The following is a 25,376-nucleotide window of genomic DNA, read 5'->3' on the forward strand; positions in this document are numbered from 1 at the left end:
GGTCTCGAACTCCTGACATCAAATGATCTACCCACCTCGGCCTACCAAAGTGTTGGGATTACAGGCGTGAGCCACCATGCCTGGCCAAGCATTTTATTTTAGATCAGCTTTAAAACTGGCAGGTTTTATACAGGAGGATGAGGAACTAGTTGTTAACCTAGTAACACTTAATAGATGCTCTCCATTGTCTGTTGCATCGTTATTGTAATGCTTTCCTTCCACGTAGACATTATTTTCAAGTATCATGAGAACAGGAAAAGGAAAAGTCTTGGTTCTCTCAATTCTCTGTAGCAACTTTAGCTTCCAACATCAGTTGTGTTGGTTCACTGTGGGAATTTGAACTCCTTGGGGAGATGGTATGCAATCAGCAAACCTATACATTCATTGAGAAATATGTTTAAATCCCTTGGTTTAAAATATACTTTCTTTAAGTGAAAGGCCAATTGCATTTCCTTCTTATGTAATTTATGTCACTTGCCTCTATTCCTAGGTTAAACAACAACAACAATAAAACCCTTTTTATATCTCACATTATATATATATATTTATATATATTTTCTATATCTATATATATATTTTCTGTGTGTGTGTGTGTATATATATATATATTTTTTTTTGGAGATGGAGTCTTGCTCTGTCACTCAGACTGGAGTATAGTGGTATGATCTCGGCTCACTGCAACCTCTGCCTCCCGCGTTCAAGTGATTCTCCTGCCTCAGCCTTCTGAGTAGCTGGAATTACAGGTGTGTACCACCACACCTGGCTAATTTTTTTTTGTACCACACCTGGCTAATTTTTTTTTTTTTTTTTTTTTTGTATTTTTAGTAGAGACGGAGTTTCACCATGTTGGTCAGGCTGATCTGGAACTCCTGACCTCGAGATCCACCCAACTCAGACTCCAAAAGTGCTGGGATCGCAGTCATGAGCCAGGGCGCCCGGCATGTTCTACCATATTATAAACAAAACCTTCCTCCACGTGTCTAAAACGAGTTGTTTAAAACATCTCTACCTTCAAATATACCCCAAATTAGTCTCATTTGAATGGTCTCACCGACATAGACATGAAACTAGCAAGACCTCAGATCATTATAAATTTAGTATTACTGATTCAAATTTATTTTTATATAAACATATAATGATTTTGTAGTTAAAGCATCTTAAAAATTTCTATGCTGTTGCCTGAATCAAATTTTGATATGTTTTCGTCCTCTTCGATATGTCATGGGACCACAAGTTTCATATCATGGTGTGTGGTTTGCATATTACAAAAAGGTCTATGATCACTTCCTCATCAGATATAAAGGGCAATTAGATACAGTTAAGACTTACAAGAGTGTAGGCTATGTGCTTATGGAAAATTGCCTAATTTCTTAGCAAACTGAGTATTTCTCAGAACATTTTCAGAGAAGTTATATAATACTTCCTTTTCTCCTTACAAATAAATGAAAAGATTATTACTTCACATGGCTTGTAAGCAGAATTTTATATTATTAAAAAGAAAAAAGAAATATGCACTATACGAAGCATGCAAAAATCTTTCATTTGTTTACTGGCTTCACAAACATCATATATGTGAAAGACTATCAATAATATTTATCTATATATTATTGGCTGCTTATAGAGTACAATCAGGTTTATGGAATTTATTAGGAATCATAACATAGCAAAGGAAGAAATCAGCTTGTGACTTTTTTACTCTGTGGAATGAAAAAGTTACAAGCAACATTTGCTATTGCTAAGAGCTCCACCTGTATTAAATATATTCTAGCAATGAGAAAACGAGACTCCAAAAGTTAATAATTTATCTGAAGTCAAGTCTCCAGTGAGCAATAGGACCTCAGGTGCAGGCCCAGGCCAGTCTGTCTGCAGGAGTCTTTTACTTTCCCTGCTGACAACCTTATGCTTCCAGAAAGACCAAACTAGAATGTGCAGGCAAAGGCAAAATATCCACCTGCCGAGAAGATGTACGTTTATTTTCTTCGCTTTCCCTGCCTTACTTTGCTAGATCAAGGAATTTGGGCTGGTGTCTGTTCTTTTAAAACAAGTTTTATTCACTTTGGGAGGCCGAGGTGGGTGGATCACGAGGTCAGGAGATCGAGACCATCCTGGCTAACACGGTGAAACCCATCTCTACTAAAAATACAAAAATTAGCCACGCGTGGCGGCGGGCGCCTATATTCCTAGCTGCTGGGGAGACTGAGGCAGGAGAATGGTGTGGACCCGGGAGGCGGAGCTTGTAGTGAGCCGAGTTCACGCCACTGCACTCCAGCCTGGTCGACAGAGCGAGACTCCGTCTCAAACAAACAAACAGACAAACAAACAAAAAAAGTTTTATTTTTGTTTTTATTTATTTAGGGGGTATATGTGCAGATGTCTTGCATGCATATATTGCATCATGGCAAAGTCTGGTTTTTTAGTGTACCCATTACCCGAACTGTGAATATTGTACCCAACAGATAATTTTTCAATCCTCACCCTCCCACCTTTTGTAGTATCCAAGGTCTATTGTCTTTCCATTTGTCTCACTTCCCAACTCAACTGATCCTGAAAGGGAGATGGTGCCTGCCTTTCTTTCTTTAGGAAGGGAGAAGAGACTGGATGTAGCTGATCCTTTGAAACCTTATCCCCCACCTCCTACTTCATTTCAGGAGTAAAGAAAATCTCAAAGCCACCTTAAAAACAAGTAAAACAGTCCAGGCATGGTAGCTCACATTTGTAATCTCAGCACGTTAGGAAGCCGAGGCAGGAGAATGGCTTGAGAGCTGGAGTTTTAGACTAGCCTGGGCAACATAGCGAGACTTCATTTCTGCAAAAATTTAAAAAATTAACCAGGTATGGTGGTGCATGCCTGGAGTCCCAGCTACTCGGTAAACTGAGGTGGGAGGATTGTTTAACCCCAGGAATTGGAGGGTACACTGAGCCAAAATCACAGCACTGCCCTCCAGCCTGGATAACAGAGCAAGACTCTGTCTCAAAAAAAAGAAAAAGAAAAAGAAGTAGAAGCAGGGGGAAAAAAGAAAGGAAAGAAAGTGCTTCAGGCAAAAATACTCCTAGGCTGGTTTAAATAATGCTGTTCACTGAAAGTGTTTTCCATGCATAATGCATCAAATTCCATCTGATTTCTTTCACAGTTGAGGGCAGTGAAAGCTTATGGAATAAAGACCCACTGACCAGCATTTCCTACCAGATAAACTCCAAATCCGCTTTAATGTGGCACCAGGCAAGGAAAAGCTGCCAACAGCAGAACGCTGAGCTCCTGAGCATCACAGAGATACATGAGCAAACATACCTGACAGGTAATGACATGAAAAGAAAAGTCTCAAGTAAAATCAAGAGTGCTTTATTTTTATATAATTTAACTTACAAGTCAACAGCACAAGTGTTTATAGATGTTATATGACAGAAGCAGTTCTCAAGCAGTTTATGCAGATGTTACGAAAATCTATTCTGAAAAGGACACCAGGAATGGCAAATAGCTCTCATCTCATGAGTCAACCGTTGGTTGTAAGAGTCTCTAGAGCCAGTGCTAAGAGAGATTCTGAGGACTAATCTCGAATCAGAGTAAAATATGCCACAGTTGATTAATGATGTCGTTCTTGGACGCAAGGCAGTGGAACAATCTTGGTCAAGTATCCATCATCCAGGTCTAACCTGTAGCCTCTTGGTCAAGTATCCATCATCCAGGTCTAACCTGTAGCCTCTTGGTCAAGTATCCATCATCCAGGTCTAACCTGTAGCCTCTTGGTCAAGTATCCATCATCCAGGTCTAACCTGTAGCCTCTTGGTCAAGTATCCATCATCCAGGTCTAACCTGAAGGCTCTTGGTCAAGTATCCATCATCCAGGTCTAACCTGAAGCCACAAGTCTTTCATTAGCCTCATAGAGGTCAAAATGATCTGTTAAAACACTGCTACCACTGCAGGGACAAGTCAAAGGCTGCTTTGAAACCCTGAAACCCCGAGTTCTTTTTGCCTCCCGTCCCTTGAACCCCCAGGCTCTACTGGTTTTCGGTTTTTATTGATACTCTTTCCACAGTGTGTTTGGTTTGGTTGTTGTTGTGTTGTGTTGTGTTGTGTTGTGTTGTGTTGTGTTTTGAGATGGAATTTCCCTCTTGTAGCCCAGGCTGGAGTGCAATGGCGCGATCTTGGCTCACTGTAACCTCCACCTCCTGGGTTCAGGTGATTCTCCTGCCTCAGCCTCCCAAGTAGCTGGGATTACAGGCGCCTGCCACCACGCCCCGCTAATTTTTGTATTTTTAGTAGAGACTGGGTTTCTCCATGTTGGCCAGGCTGGTCATGAACTCCTGGCCTCAGGTGATCCACTTGCTTTGGCGTACCAAAGTGCTGGGATTACAGGCGTGAGCCACTGCACCCAGCCAATGTGTTTGTTTTTAAAACATCTGTTGTTATTAGATTGTGAAGACTGAAAGAGCTAAAGTTTGCTTGAGAAGAGAGTATCTGTTTTAGGTTCTAAAATATACACTTGGGGAAACAGAGAGATTAGGACCAGAAATCAGTGTGGGAGCAAAAGCATCCCCAATTTCTTGCCCCCAAAATCTCCTCCCTTTGGTTTCTCGGGACACGACTAGATTAATATTAATCTGTCTCTGCTCCTATGACTGCCGTGTTCAAAAAAACCCTGTGGCTTCTCATTTCCCATCAAATAATTAACAAAATACATTTTGCCTGACATTCAAGGTTGCCATCTGCCGAACATCTGTACAGTTCCTGGTCTTGCATTTTGTAGTCCCGATAAAGAAGAAGTCTTGGGTTCCTTGTTTTTCCTCATCCATTTTCACCCTCACATCTTTTCCCATGTCGTTTCTTTTGGCTGGAATTCTCACAATTGTATACAGTTGAAATGCAGTTCTGTTTCCATCTGCATTTCTCTTATTTGCTTATTACCACTTTTATTAATATAATAGTTACTCACACATATGTCCTGCTTCCTCGATAACACTATAAATACATTAATTTGTTATTATTTATTTACTCATTCATTCATTCATTCCCAAGATACCTGGGACCCATGTGCCAGGCTTTGTGCTAGGTCCTGGGGACATCAAAGCTGACTCTGTCCTGTCCACATGCAGCTTCAAGTCCAATGGGAAAAAACAGATGTAAACAAGAAAACAAACAAATGAATAGGTACCAATTATAACAAGTCCTGCATGGAAAGCAAACTGAAGGCCATGTGGAGATTGTGTTAGAGGGGGGAAATAGCTGAAAACAGGGAATGTCTTGTGAATATCTATGTCCCCTCTCCCCACAAGGAGATTCACACAGAGCCTTCCAAGGAAGAGTCTCACTGAACGTTTGCTGACTGACACGTGCAGCAAAATAAAAATATTTAGAAATTCAGTCTCCTGTTTGGAAAACTAGACAGTTCATGACAAGAAGACAGTAAATGCAGTGGTTCTTCTGTGGGAAGTGGCTTATTCATCACCTTGGAATTCTGTTAAAGTGATGATGCCTGGGCCAAGACCCCGAAGATTCTAGATCAGTAGGTGTGACTCAGGGCACAAGAATCTGCCTTTTATCAAACTCCTGGGTGATTCTGAGGCAGCTGGTTGAAAGAGCGTATCTGGCAAAACACTGTGTTGGTTCCTGCCACGTCCAGGTGCCAACACCAGGCAGTGGAGCAGAGGGGCTAAGAGCGAAGATTCTGGAGCCAGACTGCCTAGGTCCTAGCTCTGTGAAACTGGGGGAGCTCGTGGGGACTTCCTGAGGCACCTGTGCCTTGGTGACCTTGTCTGTTAAAGGAGCTAATGTGTGTGAACCCATGTAATGGCAAGAGCATACTCCCTACCTGGCCTCGTTTCTTAGCACCTACCTTTTTCCAGCTATTTTCAGATGACACCCGTCACCAACCAGAACACATCTCTCCTATAAGTTGTTATTAAGGAGACTGAGGATAGAAAGCAATATGACGTCACTGTGCATTCATAATCTTAGAGATAGGGTTCTTCCTCTGTCTACTCAATTATTCTGTTTTGCATTGGCCTTTAGGACCCTTCTAATAGTGGAACACAAAGGATCGGAGTGATTCATGTTTACAACCATGCACAAAAATAAGGAGGAAGAGGAGAAAGTACAGAAGAGACAAAAGTAAATTTATGTAGACGATTAAGGAAAAGAAAAGATGATTCGAGGCAGTCCTGTGGTTATTTGGGCAGACCTGCAGGCACGAGAGAAAATGTATCAGAGGTGGTCTGGGCACAGTGGCTCACGCTTCTATTCACAGCACTTTGGGAGGCCGAAGTGGGTGGATCACCTGAGGTAGGAGTTTGAGACCCGCCTGGCCAATATGGTGATATCCTGTCTCTACTGAAAATACAAAAAATTAGCCAGGCATGGTGTCAGGCTCCTGTAATCCCAGCTACTTGGGAGGCTGAGGTAGGAGAATGGCTTGAACCTGGGAGGTGGAGGCTGCAGTGAGTCGAGATCGCACCATTGCACTCCAGCCTGGGCAACAAGAGTGAAACTCGTCTCGAAAAATAAATAAATAAATAAATAAAAATAAAAAAAGAAAAAAGAAAAGAAAAAATATATATCAGAGATGCAGAGGTGAAATGGTTTCAGTTGGTGTGTTTTTGGTTTTGTGTTTGAATTTGTTTATGGGGTGTGTTATCTCTTGGAAGCCCAGGGACACAGCACAGGTTCCTTTGTGCTCTCTCCACCAGCTACACAGAAGGAACGAGTGATCTGAGCCGACAGCGGCTTTGCCCAATCACAGACTCATTTCCTGGTCTCCGGACTCTGCTATCAGACTCCGGCTGCAGGAAATGCTTCCCTAATCAGCAAGGGCTATTCTTGTGTCCATCAGGACAGCAAACAAGCCCCAGGAGATTCAGAGGCTGGGTTCACCTCAGATACTGACTTGAATCTTATCCAAGCCTCCGGAATTTCAGTCAGCAAATTTTCACTGGCATCTGGATAAGAATGGCATCTCTAATGAGATTTGTAGTACTTCCTGCCTTTCTTTAAGTAAAAAATATCAGACATTAGAACAAGAAAAATCTGACAGGGAATTTAAAAAATAGGGGAAAGATATCCTCTCCCCACTGTTTATTTGAAAGAAAGGGATGACACTCAGTGTTGATCGAGATATATTGGGGAAGAATCGAAAACAGTGGTGTGAGTGTGTGATTGCGATCCACTCTCTTTTGGAAAATATGCCATTAAAATGAAAAAAAAAAACCTACAAAATATTTACACTTTTAAAATAAGTTTTCTTTTATATGAGGGTTTTGAAAAGTCAGTATTTTTTTTTTTTTTTTTGAGACGGAGTCTCACTCTGTCGCCAGGCTGGACTGCAGTGGCACCGGGGCTTAAGTAATTCTTATGCCTCAGCCTCCTGAGTAGCTGGGGCTACAGGCACGTGCCACCAAGCCCAGCTAATGTTTTGTATTTTAGTAAAGACGGGGTTCCACCATGTTGCCCAGGATGGTTTTGAACTCCTGAGCTCAGCTGATGCACCAGCCTCAGCCTACCAAAGTGCTGGGATTACGGGCGTGAGCCACCACACTCGGCCAGAGTCAGTATCATTGTTTAAAAATGTAGAACCTGGTTTGATGACTCTAATTAAATTGCCCGCCGATTACTGAAGAGCTACCATGTAGTAGATTCTGGGCTTTAGTTCTAAAGCCTACAGCAACTTCATGAATGAATATTATTAGCCCCACAGTATAGATGAGATAACAGACTAGGAGGGAGAAGTTAGGGAACTTGCTTAATGCCTCCTGTTTAGAAAATTGGAATTCAGCTGTCTTTCATTTCACTCTGCCTGTGTCTCACGCACAGAACACCTGGGGATCCACTGGTTCCCAAAGCACTGATGAGAACCCTTAATTTTGTCAACATTTCCTGGCTCCAGTAAATGTATTCCAGATTGGTGGTGATCTGATTTCATATTATCTGCCAGGTGAAATGTTTCTGCCTGGCAACACATTTGCACACTACCCACAGCTGTTTTATCATCTTCCCTTCTGTTTCTACCCTGAAAAATGTTGGGACACTCTATGGAGTCCCTGAGTCCTGAATCAGATTTATGACTCCGTATGTGCAGGATGAGGATTTACAGAACTGAAATAAGATATAGGAAGTGAAATTTGACTTGTTTCCCGATTGTTTTTACCAGTTTCCTTTGGTACTGCCTGAAAAACACATTGGACCTCAATAAGAAAAAAAAAACAAAACACGAAAATAAAAATACCAGTGTAATATTGGACTTTTGTGTCTCTTCTATCACATCTAAGTTCAAAAGTTGGTATATAACCATTTCAAACAATTAACAAGTTCAGACAACGTATGCAGCAAAGTTACACCTTGAGCATGTGAGGCTGGACGCAGTGGCTTAGGCCTGTAATCCCAGTGCTTTGGGAGGCTGAGGTGGGAGGATTGTTTGAGTTCAGGAGTTCAAGACCAGCCTGGGCACTATAGCAAGACCCCAACTGTACAAAAAAATTTCTGGTTTGAGTTGGTGTCTGGAAACAAAACAAAACAAACAACAAAAATTTAGCACGTGGACTTGTTGCTTTGTGAGGCAATACTAAAATATTTTGGTCTGTTCTTTTATAAAATTACAAAAGCGTATTAGAGAAAATTATTTGTGGACAACACTCATCTGCTTTAAGAGATATATTTTAATCCAAGGTTTGAATTTTGTTTCTAAGTCACACCTTTTGCCAACCTTAATTCAGTATGAAGCTATTGATAATAATAATAATGGTAATAATAACAGTAGTAACTTAACATTTATTGGGCACATACCATATGTCAGGCTTTGTTTTAAAAAGTATTAACTAATTCAATTTTTCAAGACAAGTTTATAAATACTTAGAGCTGGTAAAAAATGTCAAAAGATATTTCTCTTAAAGAGCTATTATCATTTCTTATGCCAAACATAGTAATTTAGTTACGTAATCTCAGACAAAATTGACTTCAATTCTTTAATCAGCAAATTATTTACAATTTTTAAAACTTAAATACACTTTATTTTCTTAACTAAGTTTTTAAAAATCCCAGAGTAATTGGTTTTGGGAATAGCTAGTATGAAAATGCTACTTTTAGGAGCACGTCCTGTAGAATACATCTCTGCAAGTAGAGAGATAATTATTATTCAAGTTAGTACAACTTTAAATAATTTGTGAAAATTATTTTAAAGAATTTTTTTAAAGGTTGTTGAGTACAGTGTTGTGCAACCTGTAGTCTCAGCTACTTAGGAGACTGAGGTAGGAGGATCGCTTGGACCCAGGAGTTTGAGAGCAACCTGAGCACCATAGTGAGACTTCATCTCTAAAAAATAAAAATAAATTTTAAAAATGTTTTAAAAGCCAAAGGACAGTTATTATTTTAATTAATTACTTTTAATAAATTAAAATAACTCAGAACAGAGAATTCTCATTGATGGCGTTAAAAAAGATAGAAGTGGCCGGGCACGGTGGCTCACGCCTGTAATCCCAGCACATTGGGAGTCAGAGGTGGGCGGATCACCTGAGGTCAGGAGTTTGAGACCAGCCTGGCCAACATAGTGAAATCCCATCTCTACTAAAAATACAAAAATAAATTAGCCAGGCATGGTGGCTGTCACCTGTAATCCCAGCTACTAGGGAGACTGAGGCAGGAGAATCACTTGAACCCGAGAGGCAGAGGTTGCAGTGAGTGGAGATTGCGCCACTGAACTCTAGCCTGGGTGACAGTGTGAGACTCCGTCTCAAAAAAAAAAAAAAAAAAGGATAGTGGTAATAATAGGTTAGAGTGTTTCCTGTTGAAGAAATGAGGTCCACATCAGTCCTAGTACAGAATTTGAAACATTGTAATTGTAATTTTGATTTCTTAACTGCTTAAGCAAAGCATCCTTGGTGTTAGCATAAGCCCTTAGTGATTAGTATTTAATCATCATTTTAATGAAGAAGAGAAATTGACTTAAAAAAATCATAAAATAAAATTATTAAAATAAGTTTTGAAATATGCAGTTGAGGTAATACTTAGTCATATTCACACAACACTATCCTTGACATTATCCTTGAGAAAGTAGATAATAGTTAAGATGATAGGGTCTGAAGCCTCATTGGATCTGGGTTGGAACCTTAAAAATCTTTCCAGGTTACCTATGCGCCCTCTGCCTCAGTTTCCTCACCTATCAATGAAGGTAATAATTTTACTTGCCTTAGATTGTCAGGAGAATCAAAGGAGACATGGTAGGCATGATTATTGTGAATTCCCTCAATTACATTTGTAGTCAAACACTTAATTCTGAATTTAATTTCAACTGTTATCTGAATGGCAGTTTCTTATTTGTTTGTTTTGCTTTCTTTAAAAATATAGGATTAACCAGTTCCTTGACCTCAGGACTCTGGATTGGACTTAACAGTCTGAGCTTCAACAGTGGTTGGCAGTGGAGTGACCGCAGTCCGTTCCGATATTTGAACTGGTTACCAGGTAGGATTAAGCCTGTCTGTGCTGAATTAATCCAAATTTAAGTCATCTAGATGCCTTGAAGACCTTTATTATCTCACCTGTTGATCTCAAAGAGAAGAATTGTTAGACTTCATCAAATACAGTTCATTTCACCTTGCTTTGAAATCTACCAACTAGATTTCCATATACTAAACCTTAAGGTTATATACCAGCTTCCTGGGATAGGGATTTGTCTGCCAGGATTCTCACACAAATCAATAAAGGTCTCTGTTTAAAGTTTCAATTCTCAGTATATCCCTGATTTGTTGGGTATTACATTCAAAAGCAGATGTTGTATCTATTCTTAAACATGACTTCCTAAAAATGCTAGCTCCATTGTTACTATGTACTTGCTGTTACATCGACTTTGTCACCATCCTTGAGAGGATTAGCCAACATCTCTTTGTCAAGTTTGACAAGTGGATTGAAATTATTTTGGGTTGGAGAATTTTTTATGACTGTACCTTGAGTCATGAGCTATTTGCAGTTTTGCTGTCCTTGTGACAATGATTTTAACATCTACATTAACAGCCCCCTTTCCTGTTTTTGATTTAATAGCACTGGATTAAAAATACTATCTCAGTCACAGCTTATGATATTCCATATTAGCATAAAAATTCATTAGAGGTTTCTAGACAGTTTGTAGTTTATAGAAAAACAGTTGGGGATGATAAAACCTACAACAACTTTCTCATTTTTTAGAGGATAGAAAATGCTGTGAGCTAATTGTTTCTACATTGTCATAACATAAAAGTAACACAATATAAAATAAGTTTACATATTGAGCAACTATTTAGAGAAAACAAAAAAGAGATATAAAGCTTTTATCTTATTCACCAGTACCAACTAGTGTTAGTAGCCACTTGAGGCCTTCTATTGGGTATGAATCCAATCCCCACCCTCAATCCCATTTTTTTTTTTTTCTTAGGAAAGAGTGCAATTAATGATTAGTGATGTCTGCCATGGGTGTGGGAAAGGACAGAAGTATCATATTGGTCACATCTTTACTTACCAATTCTCTTATGGGCAATACTATTATAATACGGTGTTCTTCAGACAGTCAGACTTCTTTTTTAAAGCCATTGAGTGGTTTTTGCATTTGGCTTAGAAAATTAAACTCTCCTTTTTTTTTTTGAGACAGGGTCTCACTCTGTTGCCCAGGCTGGAGTGCAGTGGCGCAGTCTCGGCTCACTACAACCTCAGCCTTCCTGGCTCAAATGATTCTCGTGCCTCAGCCTCCCAAGTAGCTGGGATTACCAGCATGCACCACCATGCCTGGCTGTTTTTTTTTAAATTTTTTGTAGAGATGGGATTTGCCCACATTGGCCAGGCTAGTCTGGAACTTCTGAACTCAGGTGATGTGGCCTGCCTCAGCCTCCCAGAGTGCTGGGATTACAGGCGTGAGCCACTGCACCTGGCCAAACTCTCCATTTTCTGTATTTGGTTTATTGTATTGCAAGAAGAAAAACTGCAATAAAACAACATTTCAAATAGATGCTAAAACATGAGAGAACATTTTTAGAGAATATATTTTGGTTTAAATAAATTATATTTTACTGTGAAATTCCAGTTTCAAAGCATTACTTCAACAAATGATGGTTACAGTGCTGTCACTCAAGTCTTGAGCTAATAATCAGTTCTATTTTTTTCTGGAATGTGGGAAGTCAAAATTTCTGGAATATGGGAAGACTTACTGCAAGAGAATACATATAAAATATCCTTTTTCTGTGGGTGAAGATTTTAGGTGTCTGTCTACCCATTCAGCCAGATGCAATTAGAGAGTACTGGTTGGGCTCAATCTGATTTATTAGACAATAAAATTTATTAGGGGACTAGAATGTATTCTTCTCTGTGTTGCTAAATTTTTATGCACAGTAGGCAGTCATTTAATTTATTCAATCAGGGGTGATGATTATGATATTTAACCACTTGGATCCTACAAGTTCAGGGAGAACATTTCTGAGTTAACTTTGGGTGAAGTAAAGAATGAAAGTGGAATATGATTAAGAAAGGGAAGTAAATGCTTTTTTAAATTAAACCTCAATTCCTAAGAAGTAGGTGCAAGATTAAATTGCTTTGTGAAATGGTATGAGAGTTTCTTCCAATGAAAATTAGAGATATTGTGAAAATTAAAAATTGGTTTCATATAAATTGTTCAGTCAAGCATTCAATTGAATAATTACCAAGTAATGAATCTATTAAAATATATTCCCTTTTGAAGTCAGAATATTTTGCATAAATGATGTGTAAGTGTGAATTCAAATATATAATAACTATGGTAAACATTAAAACCACTAATTAATGTCTCAAAGTTGAGAGAGGTATTGATAAATGTATAATATGATTTTCTAATTAACACATTAATAACTAATAGCTAGAAAATGTATTTTTTCTTGAAAGTTTATTTTTAGTGCTAATACCTTATCTGCTAGTTCAGTTATCCTGTTATTTTAGTTACCGTATCAACAAATATTTAAGATATCTTTATGCTTATTACTAACTTTATGATAACTTTATGCTTATTACTAACTTTAAAATAACTTTGGCTGGGCGTGGTGGCTCACACCTGTAATCCCAGCACTTTGGGAGGCCAAGGCAGGTGGATCATGAGGTCAGGAGTTCAAGACTAGCCTGGTCAAGATGGTGAAACCCCCGTCTCTACTAAAAATACAAAAATTATCCAGGTGTGGTGGCAGGTTCCTGTAATCCCAGCTACTCGGGAGACTGAGGCAGAGAACTGCTTGAACCTGGGAGGAGGAGGTTGCAGTGAGCCGAGATCGTGCCACTGCACTCCAGCCTGAGTGACAGAGTGAGACTCCGTCTCAAAAAAAAAAAAAAAAAGATAACTTTATGCTTATTACCAACCATTATTTATGGTTACTTTATGCTTATTACTAACCATTACCACCAAACCTTTAAAAAAAAACCCTTATTTAGGTTATTACCTGCTCCAGACTTTGTGGAGCAGGTAATATGATTTCCGTCTTGCAGGAAAGGAAGTGAAGTTCAGGCACAGCTTACATAGACATCTGTAAGGTCACAAAGCATAGTTATTAACAGAATGTGGCTCATTCACCCTGTCTTCAGGTGGACAGTGAAGCTAGTTTGGGGAATACTGGTTTTTAAATCATATATTAGAATAGCAAAACACATGTGAAATATATCAATGCCTGTATTCATCCCACTAGCAACACTGACTTTATCAGGTTCTTTAGTCAGTTTCCACTAAGAAACGGATAAGGCACAGCTGCTGAAAGTATTCTTCAATAGGCTGAGTTGAAGATAGTGAGAGAGTTTTAGTTCTGGGAGCACAGCATGTTGCCCTTCTCGCTCTCCCATTAACTTTTTCTCCTCCATTTATTTTATATTTTTATTTTTGAGACAGAGTCTCACTCTGTCACCCAGGCTGGAGTGCAGTGGTGTGATCTCCACTCACTGCAACCTCTGCCTCCTGGGTTCAAGGAATTCTCCTGCCTCAGCCTCCCAAGTAGCTGGGATTACAGGTACCTGCCACCTCCCTGGTTGATTTTTTTTTTTTGTATTTTTAGTAGAGATGGGGTTTCACCATGTTGGCCAGGCTGGTCTCAAATTTCCGACCTCAGTTGATCCACCCGCCTTGGCCTCCCAAAGTGCTGGGATTATAGGCGTGAGCCACTGTGCCCGGCCCTAATAATGTTTAACATGGTTGGTTTGGAACATGATGTATTCTTTCTTTTTAATAATTTCTACTTTCAGATTCAGGGATACATGTACACGGTTTTTACATACCTAGATAAATTGCATGTTGCTGAGGTTTGGGATATAAATGATCCATCCCATCACCCAGGTAGAGAACATAGTACCCAGTAATTCGTTTTCCAAACTTTGTTACCCTCCATTCCTCCCCCATCTCATAGTCACCAGTTTCTGTTGTTGCCATCTTTGTGTCCATGAGTACTCAATATTTAGCTTCTAGTTAGAAGTGAGAACATGGCTATTTGGCTTTCTGTTCTGTGTTAATTTGCTTAGGATAATGGCTTCTAATTGCATCCATGTTGCTGCAAAGGACATGATGATTTCATTTTTTTTTTAATGGCTGCATAATCATGCATTCTTTTCATTAGGTACCTCTCTTTGATAATGTAATCCATTGTGACAACTGTAAGTTTTAAGATGTAGCTGTATTAGTTGATAATGGGGAAAAAGGTTGTTTCAAAGAAGTATATTTGCTTTATCAACATTCTAAGTATTGGAGTGATCCAACAATAAGAAAACAATAGACACCCATCTTGTCTTTTGCTCTGCAGTCAGTAAATGTTTTTTTGTGAATGTGTAGCAAAAGACAGAATGGGGGTCCATTGAACCTCCAGGATGAAGACATGAGGACACGTGGGAGGGATGCTCTCTGCTGGGAATAGCTATAATAGTCCACTTTAAATTTTCCTTTTCCTCAAAGGAAGTCCATCAGCTGAACCTGGAAAAAGCTGTGTGTCACTAAATCCTGGAAAAAATGCTAAATGGGAGAACCTGGAATGTGTTCAGAAACTAGGCTATATTTGCAAAAAGGGCAACACTACTTTGAATTCTTTTGTTATTCCCTCAGGTAAGTGGTCTATGGGGTCTGAAGTGCCTAAACTATTAGAATTGAAAGATAAGCACCATTACAGCTTAGGTGTAACTGTTGGAATGCTTCCAGAGGTTTCGTGGATAGTCGATGGGGTAAGCTGAATGATATTACTGCAATATTTCTGTGTGCTGGTTGCTAAGATTTCCTGAGTGTGCGACGACGTCTGGGCGTTGTGGAGACTTACGCCCAGGCGTTGTGGGCTTACGTGTAACTGTTGGAATGCCTCCAGAGGTTTTGTGGATAGTCGATGGGGTAAGCTGAATGATATTACTGCAATATTTCTGTGTGCTGGTTGCTAACATTCTCTGAGTGTGCGGTGGTGTCTGGGCATTGTGGAGACCCTCTGACCTAAATAAAAACGTTATCTTCACAAGCAGTCCTCTGAGGTAGGTGTCATTATTCACATGCTGTAGTTGAGGAAAAAGATATTCAGAGGATACAGAAACCTTGCACACCTGGCAAAACCAGAATCCAAGTGAGAAAGTTAATATTTGGACGGGATATTTATATTAGGTCCTTACGGCTCTCTTTGGGCTGGGCTTCCATGCTATGCAGTGTAGCATCTTATACTGAAGTTTTCATAGACTAGAATAAAATGTCTAAAAAGTTGTAACTGAATTTTATTTATTTATTGAGACAGAGTCTCATTCTGTCACCCAGGCTGGAGTACAATGGCGTGATCTCAGCTCACTGCAACCTTCGCCTCCTGGGTTCAAGTGATTCTCCTGCCTCAGCCTGCCAAGTAGTTGGGTTTACAGATGTGTGCCATCATGCCCAGCTAATTTTTATATTTTTGGCAGAGACGGTGTTTCACTGTGTTGGCCAGGCTGGTCTTGAACTCCTGACCTCGCGTGATCTACCCGCCTCAGCCTCCCAAAGTGCTGGGATTACAGGAATGAGCCATCGTGTCTGGCCTGTAACTGAATTTTAAATGTCGGCTAGACTTCAAGAAAAAAAAAGAAATCAGTTGTGCTGTCCCTTACAATTTTATAGGAGAAAAAACTACTAAGGCAAGAATTATTTCTTCAAATTGATGAAAGACAAACTACATATTTTTATTATTACCTGTTTTTGGAGGGATAACTAACGCTTTAAATGGTTTAATTCATTTCTGTTTTTCTGCTGGAGGAAGCTGACAATGTGACATTCTTGATTTTTTTTTTTCTCATTGGCTTTGAAAACAATTTCATGTATTTTAAAATATGCTTGACATGGCTAGAGATTCAAACGGTACAACATGGTAAATAATAAGGGTCTCCCTACCTCTTACCTGTAACGCCCAGTTTACCTTCCTGGAGAATAATTGTTTCTGGGTGTGCACCCTTAGTTATTCTGTGACTATATAAACATATACATTTATAATTATTTTTGTTTCATACAAATGGCAATATACTGTAATAGTTTTTACCTTAAGTTTTCCACTTAATAACAATTTTGGACATCATTCCATATAGAATATAAATAGCTTCTATGTGTATTTTCATGGCTGTCCAAAAGCTATTGCAGAGACAGTACATATATTTTTTTGACCAGTCTCCTGTTAATGGATTTTTAATTTAATTTACTTCCAATCTTTTATTAATACAAACAGCCCTGAAGTGAATAACTCTATACATTATATGCACATCATTTCATGCACATGGTAATTCCTGGAAGTGGACTTGTTGGATTAGGGAGGAGATGTGTTTGCGATTTTAATTGATGTAGATTTGGCCAAAATCTTAAATAGATATAGATGAGGGTCATGGATGTTGGGTTTGATTATACTTTACAGGCTCTCCATAATGACAGTGGGTATCTTCAGGGAAAGCCCATCATTTTTGCATTTTACCTCCACTATTCCTCCTCTAGGAGAAATAGCATATTTTTTCCTTTTTGGAAGACTTCATACAATTCTCTTTCTAAGACTTGGAATTTCCATGTTGCCAAAGAGGAGAATAGTTATTTTATAGTTTCTCTGGTACAGCAGTCAGAATTCTGTAACTTGGCCTTACTGCTTACCCTGCCGGTGTTGGGTATCCTCATCTGTAAAATGGAAATATTCATGACTCTTCTTCCTGAGATAAAATTTTGTTCATTTCATCAAACACTCAGTACATTCTTATTTCTCTGTGATGCCTCCTTCACTTACTAACCGCTTGACGTGAGTTTCTGAACATCTCTATACTCCCTGGATTAATGATTCTGTTTTATCTATAAACTCAGATAAACCAGAACCTGGAAAAGCGTATCAGAGTTCAAATTATGCAACATACAGGATTGGCAACATCCTTAGGCAAGAATTCAACCTCAAACCCTGTGAATTCTTGTAACACTAACCCGTTCATCCATAATCCTCAGGTCTCTAGGGCTGTACGGTCTGGCTTAACAGGCACTAACCACACGTGGCCACTGAGCACATGAGCTGTGGCTAGAGGAACAAACCATCTTCTGTGGCTGCCCCAGGGACCTCCCCTTCATGTCACTCAAGTTGGTTGTTTTCATGCTTTCAAATATTTTTGAAGTTCATCGGTTCAGTTTTTGAAGGACTCAGCATTGGCTGATCCTATTGTCAATTTCCTGGGTAGCAAAATTAAAATAACCCACCAGAGGGCTCCAAAGCTGTGCTAACCTTTCTTTCTTTTTCTTTTTCTTCCTTTTTTTTTTTTTTTTTTTTAACCACTGGACGTGCACAGAATCTAAATTGTATTTTTAAAAATATGCATTTTTATTATAATTGTACACCATTTGAGCCTCATGACTGATTAGTTCCTTGCATGGCTACGGGGCACAGAATCCTAGGCTTAAACAATGATATTTCAGATACTCTCCACCTTTAAGGGAAGATAGGACCAATTCAGGAATTAAAGGAATAGTGAAGAAAGTTACCCTATAATGAACATATACTAAGGCAGCCATTTGAAAACATTTAATATGAGCTTAAATAATATATAACTTCACTTTCATTTGGTAATATAGTCCCCCTCTAAGCAAAACATGTTGCCAAAGTACCATTTGAAAAAGTATCTCTAGAATAGTAATAACAAGCAGCTATATATCAGCTATAACTTCAATTTTTTTTTCTCTTCCAATACTCAATACACCTATACGTATCAGGCCCCGTGCCAGGCTCAAGGCAACAGGGATGAATAAAGTGAGTTTCTGCCTTCAAATGTCTTTATTGTCAGTTTGCCCTAGCTCATTACTATTAAAGTAAATTTTTATTTTATTTTATTTTATTTTTTTCTTTTTTTTTGAGACGAAGTCTCACTCTGTCGCCCAGGCTGGAGTGCAGTGGCCGGATCTCAGCTCACTGCAAGCTCCGCCTCCTGGGCTTATGCCATTCTCCTGCCTCAGCCTCCTGAGTAGCTGGGACTACAGGCACCCGCCACCTCACCCGGCTAGTTTTTTTTTTGTATTTTTTAGTAGAGACGGGGTTTCACCGTGTTAGCCAGGATGGTCTCGATCTCCTGACCTCGTGATCCGCCCATCTCGGCCTCCCAAAGTGCCAGGATTACAGGCTTGAGCCACCGCGCCCGGCCTAAAGTAAATTTTTGCAGTATATAATCAAGATTATACAATTTGATGCTATTAGTAGCGATCCTGAGGATGTTGACAACTGGTTTAATTAAATAATGATTGTGTGGTGTTTGTGGTTTACAAGCACACTTTCTCTATTCTTTTCTAGTTCAGAAGAACACAGGGTGGGGGGTTTGATATTAGTGTTAGTATTAATCTCATTTAAAAATTTTCATCTGTATGGCTACTTCTGTTCATGTGATGTGACTTGCCTAAGATCACACAACTCACCGTACATTCAGGTTTTACGAGTTCTGACTCCAAATCCCTCTCCTAGTTACAAGAGCACGTGTCAGTTTTGGGGAGCAAGTAAATGGTAGTGGGTTTGTTTTGAGGCAACAGGTAGCTGACTCGTGTGGCTATGGTGGCGGAGGCTCCTTGAGGACCATTTGTCCCCCAACCATTCCAGCTGTCTACTTCAACACTAATCTGCCTCTCAAGAGTGACTAGCTCCCTAATGTCCATAGAATAAAGTAAATTCAAATCTTTTAGAGGATGTGTTTAGTCCCTCAAAGCTGTCCGGCCTCCAGCGTTTAAACAGTGCATAACAGATGCTTAGTTCAGGTTTGCTGACAAGATTTAGATAATCTAATATATATTAGTATAGTTTTGTTATAGGTACAACTTTTTAAAAAGAAATTTCCCATAGCCAAGTACAGTGGCTTATGCCCTGTAGTTGCAGCTACTCAGGAGGCTGAGGCAGGAGGATTGCTTGAGCCCAGGAGGTTGAGGCTGCAATGAGACATAATCATACCACCGCACTCCAGCCTGGGGTACAGAGTGAGACCTCGTCTCTTAAAAAAAAAAAAAAAAGAAAGAAAGAAAATTGATAAGGTGATATCCCATTTGACTAAAAAGTAGGTTCTTTTGTTTTGTCTAAAAACCAACAAAATAGTATATGGCTTGTCTATCTTTTGTGAATATGTATGCCGCAAAAATAAAAACTAAATATTACCTTTATTTGCCTAATGACTATAAGCTGTTTCATGTATTATATAAAATGATTAAAATATTGTTATAGTTTTAATCAAATATTTAAAAAATTTTTTCCACCCCCCCCTTTTTGTTTCCAGAAAGTGATGTGCCTACTCACTGTCCTAGTCAGTGGTGGCCATATGCCGGCCACTGTTACAAGATTCACAGAGATGAGAAGAAAATCCAGAGAGATGCTCTGACCACATGCAGGAAGGAAGGTGGTGACCTAGCAAGTATCCACACCATTGAGGAATTTGACTTTATTATCTCCCAGCTAGGATATGGTGAGAAGCCTGACAGTGATAATATACTTGGCCTTAATCCTGGGAGCACCCCTCTCTACCTACCTCTGGAAAATTTTATTAGAAACATCAAATTTAATCAATGTAAATTAATAATTCAATGAACAATGTATGAATTTAATCACAAATGCTAAAAATGCCACAATGTGAAAATTGTATAATAATTGAAAGAATTCTTATCACTGAAAGATAATTCAATTTTTTTCTTTTAATGTGTAATCCATTTATAGATAGTTTTAAAACATTATTTTTTAATGTATTATCTGGATTCAGAGCAGTCTACCTTACGCTTGTCAACAATGATTAATTCCTTGGAATTATCTATGTGTGTGTATGTGTGTATCTTCTTTTCTTAGGTCCATATTTTATCTCCTAAAAAAGATCTCTAAATGGACTGTTTCAGACTTTGGATTTCTTTCTTCTTTGTGAATTTAGCTGATGCTGGGAGGGTGTTGAACAGTGAAAAATATAGAATTTTTTTGTAATGGTTAGATGTCAGCCTAAACCTTTTAAAGAAATATATTTCTTGGCCAAGATACAGTGGCTCATGCCTATAATCCCACCACTTTGGGAGGCCAAGGTGGGAGGATAGCTTAAGCCCAAGAGTTTGAGGCCAGCCCAGGGAACATAGTAAGACCTCGTCTCTACTAAAAAAATTTTTTTCTAAGGAAATGTATGTCTCAATTTTAGGTGCATAATTAAAAATACATAGAAAATGTACTAACCAGAAAGAAAAAAATAGATGAATAAAATGAGTTGGGAATGCTTGTCCCGAAGACGAGCGACTTGAGAAACAGCATAATGATAATGGGCACTCAGCAGTGCTTGTTGATTAAATGATGATCATTTTCATCTTCCACTGATGAGGCTGCTGAATAGCTGCAGCTGCTCTTCATTTCCCCCCAGCAAAACAAGAGGAAATGGATGGTGGAGATGGTGGAGACAGCTTCCTGACACATAGTGCTTGGAAACTGATGGGGGCTGGGGGAGGAGAGGAAAAAGCAATTAACAAATAGATGAGAAAAAAACAGAGTAGTACCAGAGAAAGACTTAAAAGACCCCGAAACACTCCTACCCCTAGCACCTATCAAATGATATCCATCCTCCTGCGTTGACCCCATTGAGTGTCTTAGGCCATAAGAATAGCCCAGCTGCAGCCTATGAACAATTTCTTGGGTATTCTGTGTCTACCTATCCTGGAAAATTCACACTAGAAGATAATAATGGAATCAGAACCGATATGTCTGAATAAGAGTTACTTAAATTTAGTGTGGCACTTGTCATAGCCAGTAAAGTTTGCAAATGATTTAGCAGAAAACAGGTTAGTTAGGATGCTATAGAACTAGAGTGCACATTTAACTCCTACTTTCTATAACATACTGTAGTAAAAGAAAGAAACCTGGTGTTTTTATTGCTATAATTATTTCAGGAAATTGGATGGTCAAAGTTGCTTTGCAATTCAGCTTGAGAATTAATAAATTAGAAAACCTTCCATTAAAATTACTGATAAGGTTTTATTTTAAGCAATAAAATAATAATAATACAAGTAAAGTTGTAGAGTTAAAATTATAGTTTCTAAAAAAAAGCCTAGAAATTTTTTTAGATGGTTGAGATGATAGCTTTTGTATTAATCGTGGAAGTATATTTCAAGTGAATACTTTGAGACCTTTACACGTAAGTTGTGATTATACCAATGAATACAACTTCCCCAACTGATTGATGAAAATCAGCATAACAACTTTATACTCACATCTTATATATTTTTCTAGGATCAAGATTGTGCTTAGGAATTGAAGGAGTTATAGGGGAAGAACAATTTAGTGAGAAATATGTATATAGAAAACTCTTAATACTATACTCTATGGGACTTAGGAGGTTAGTTTTTCTTTGATCTTCAATTGAAATCTTTGAGGGCTACATGAGGTCACTTGGAAGCCTATATTTGTTGCTGAAGAGATCACGATCTGCAAATCAAGTGAAAGAAGAAGAGGATCATCTTGGCAATGTCATTCATTCTCCACGGCACTGGAAACATCTGCCAGGGCTGGCGCCAGGCCAGCCAGCGACTTCTCCAAAAGCAAAGTTGAATGGCAACTTTCAGGAGGAAGAGACTAAACCGCTTAGGGAGATTCTTATATATTGTGATATTTTCCTCATTTTCTACCACAACATCATCTTTACAATACTTTGGCAACTAATTGTGTTATACCACTAAATGATCATACATCAAGCATTCACGATGGGACTCCCAGTTGTGTGAATTAGATAGATATTGATTTGTGTATGCTTTAACTTTTTTTTTTAATTTAGACAAGTTTATCTTTTAGCCATGACATCTTAAACCTTCATTGACTTTAACTTTGTCCCATTTTTGTTGTGATATTTAGGAATTTTTAGCATGGCACCTACTTATAAAATCAATAATGCTCTCCATAGAATTTCAAAACAAAATGGTCACATTTTAAATCTATATTGGTTGTTTTGGTTTTAACCTCATTTGTTATTGAAGTTTTGCTGGAATTTCATGGCATTTCATGGTGAAAATGATTACAGATTCGTTTGTGTGCACAGCCTAGGAAGTAGCTACCAAATGTCAGGCGCAAGTCTCACCTCTTGGTTTATAATTCTTTCACTATATAAATACTTTTCACTCTCAGTACACTGATTGATCTTTAACAGAAGCACCTAGAATGTTCTTGATAGCAACAGTCAGTAAAATAGAAGCTGTTTAAACTTTTTGTTATTTTAAAACATTCATCAATTTAATCATAGTCAAATAGATGTATATAAATAGGCTACCATATTTCCAATAATATGAGTGCAATTGACATGGTAAATTATTTGTAACAATAAAAGCAGCTTCGTAAGATAGAGCATAGTAATAGACCTACCTCAATTTTGTTTTTGTAACTGCCAGGAGATACAATCTATAATATTTCCGCTAAAGAATACAGTCATATTCACAATGTAAAGAGTACACTACACAACCTCAAGCTAACAAGGTAAAATGTAGTTGCCATCTAAGTCGACAGCATGTAGGTCAGATGAATACACATGAGGACTATCTTTCATGATGGTGATCATATCAAGGGAAGTAGAGCCCTGTTGATGAAGCAGAGTGCCTTCCGTTCCTTTTACCCCCCCGACCTTTGGAAAGCAACCTTGTATATACTACTGTGTGTTTCTTCCTGTTTAGAGCCAAATGATGAATTGTGGATTGGCTTAAATGACATTAAGATTCAAATGTACTTTGAGTGGAGTGATGGGACCCCTGTAACATTTACCAAATGGCTTCGTGGAGAACCAAGCCATGAAAACAACAGACAGGAAGATTGTGTGGTGATGAAAGGCAAGGTAAGGCTGCTTGAATTACTGATATTTATAATGAAAGTCACAGGGGATTTTTCCTTCTGTCCCACTCAATTACATATGTTTGTTTAGATTGTTTTTATTCTGCATAAATTGGCATGGATCAAAGGTGAACCAAAATTCAGATTTGATTTCTTGAATCCCTCTCAATTGTCTAGCAAAGTCAAATTTTTTTTTCTTTTTTGAGATGGAGTCTCGCTCTGTCGCCCAGGCTGGAGTGCAGTGGCGTGATCTCAGCTCACTGTGACCTCCACCTCCCTCGTTCAAGTGATTTTTCTGTCTCAGCCTCCCGAGTAGCTGGGACTACAGGCACGTGCCACCACACCCGGCTAATTTTTGTATTTTTAGTAGAGACAGGGTTTCACCATATCGGCTAGGCTGGTCTCAAACTCCTGACCTCATGATCTGCCTGCCTCAGCCTCCCAAAGTGCTGGAATTACAGGCGTGAGCCATCACACCTGACCCAAAGATAAATTTTCAAGAGGATCACTGAAGCGACAGACAGAAACTTTTGGTTCAAGGATGAAATTGGCCTATAACAAATACTCATATTGTTCCTATGGCACTATATATATGGCCATATATATATATAGTGCCATATTATAATGGTGTATATATATATATATATATATATATATATATATATATATATATATACCAAAGCTCTCATTTGACTAATTAAGCCATATATATATGATTATGTAGGTACATGTAAAAAGTGATTATAAGCCATATATATGATTACAAGAGATGTAACAAGAGATATATATGTATGTGTGTGTACATATATGTAAAAAGAGATCATAGCCCCATATATATATAAGAGATAAATATACACCGAGTAGATGTGGACCTACTTAGAACTATGGTAGATGAGGCCTGGAACCTGTACTTGGGGAGCTACATTCATTTTTTTCAGTTTATATGGAGATGTCATATGAAATGATGGTGTCTATGATTAAAATATGACCTTAGTGACTGAAAAATGTCATCAAATTTATCTTTTATTAATAGACAATAAACACAGTGATTAAGAGGCTGGGTTTTGCTGCATGACTGATGCCTTTATTTGCAAAGTGGAAATAAGAGCTGTAGTCAGCTCACCTGTGGATATGAGGTGTTTTGTTGTTGTTATAGCTTGTTTGTTTAAGACAGAGTCTTGCTCTGTCACCCAGGCTTCAGTGCAATGGTGCAATCTCAGCTCATTGCAGTCTTGACCTCCTGGGTTCAGGCCTTCCAAATAGCTGTGACTACAGGTGCATGCCACCATGCCTGGCTAAGTTTTTGTATTTTTGGTAGAGATGGGTTTTTGCCATGTTGCCCAAGCTAGTCTTGAACTCTTAAGCTCAAGCAATCTGCCCACCTCACCTTCCCAAAGTGTTGAGATTTCAGGCATGAGCCATTGTGCCAGGCCCAGGATATAAGTATTAAATAATGCATGTATAGTACACAGTTCCCAGCCCATATTTATTGTTCAATAATTTTTGTCATTATGGTTGTTTATTTTTGTCACTGTGGCTATTATTTTTGTCATTGTGGTTGTTTTTATCGTGATGGATTGAAAGTTTAAGAACATATTAGGTGTTAACTATCCAAAGAGTAGACAGAAGAAACCAGAAAGCAGCATGCTTGGAGGAGGTGAAAGGTCAGTGTGGTTGAAATCATGAAGTTAGAGCCGGAAGGGTGGGTAGGAACTGAGGTTCAAGAAATATGAATTGTCTCAGAGGGGTGAGACCAAAGTGGCAATTTATAAATATTACTCTGGCTAAAGGCTTCCGTATTAGATTGCATTGGGCCGAGACCAACTAAGAGATGGGGCATTAAAGACAGACAATACAGAAAACATTTTTTATTTATTTATTTATTTATTTATTTATTTTTGAGATGGAGTTTCGCTCTTGCTGCCCAGGCTAGAGTGCAATGGCACAATCTTGGCTCAATGCAACCTCTGCCTCGAGAGTTCAAGTGATTCTCCTGCCTCAGCCTCCTGAGTAGCCGAGATTACAGGTGTGCGCCACCACACTCAGCTAATTTTTTTGCATTATTAGTAGAGACAGGGTTTCACCATGTTGGCCAGGCTAGTCTTGAACTCCTGACCTCAGGTGA

The 25,376-nt window shown here is 38.7% G+C and overlaps 1 protein-coding gene across 1 annotated transcript in view; it reads left to right on the forward strand.

The window, feature by feature from the left end:
• MRC1 (mannose receptor C-type 1) overlaps nt 1-25,376 on the forward strand; it is a 97,802-nt gene that overhangs the window by 20,333 nt on the left and 52,093 nt on the right. Inside the window, exons 4-8 of the mRNA XM_010354747.2 lie at nt 3,132-3,296; nt 10,329-10,442; nt 14,896-15,042; nt 19,698-19,883; nt 23,098-23,255. Of these exons, the coding sequence (XP_010353049.1) occupies nt 3,132-3,296; nt 10,329-10,442; nt 14,896-15,042; nt 19,698-19,883; nt 23,098-23,255 (770 nt within the window). The remainder of the gene's footprint in view (nt 1-3,131; nt 3,297-10,328; nt 10,443-14,895; nt 15,043-19,697; nt 19,884-23,097; nt 23,256-25,376) is intronic.

Source organism: Rhinopithecus roxellana, chromosome 11 (genome assembly GCF_007565055.1).
Source record: "Rhinopithecus roxellana isolate Shanxi Qingling chromosome 11, ASM756505v1, whole genome shotgun sequence".
NCBI classification, from domain to species: Eukaryota; Metazoa; Chordata; class Mammalia; order Primates; family Cercopithecidae; genus Rhinopithecus; species Rhinopithecus roxellana.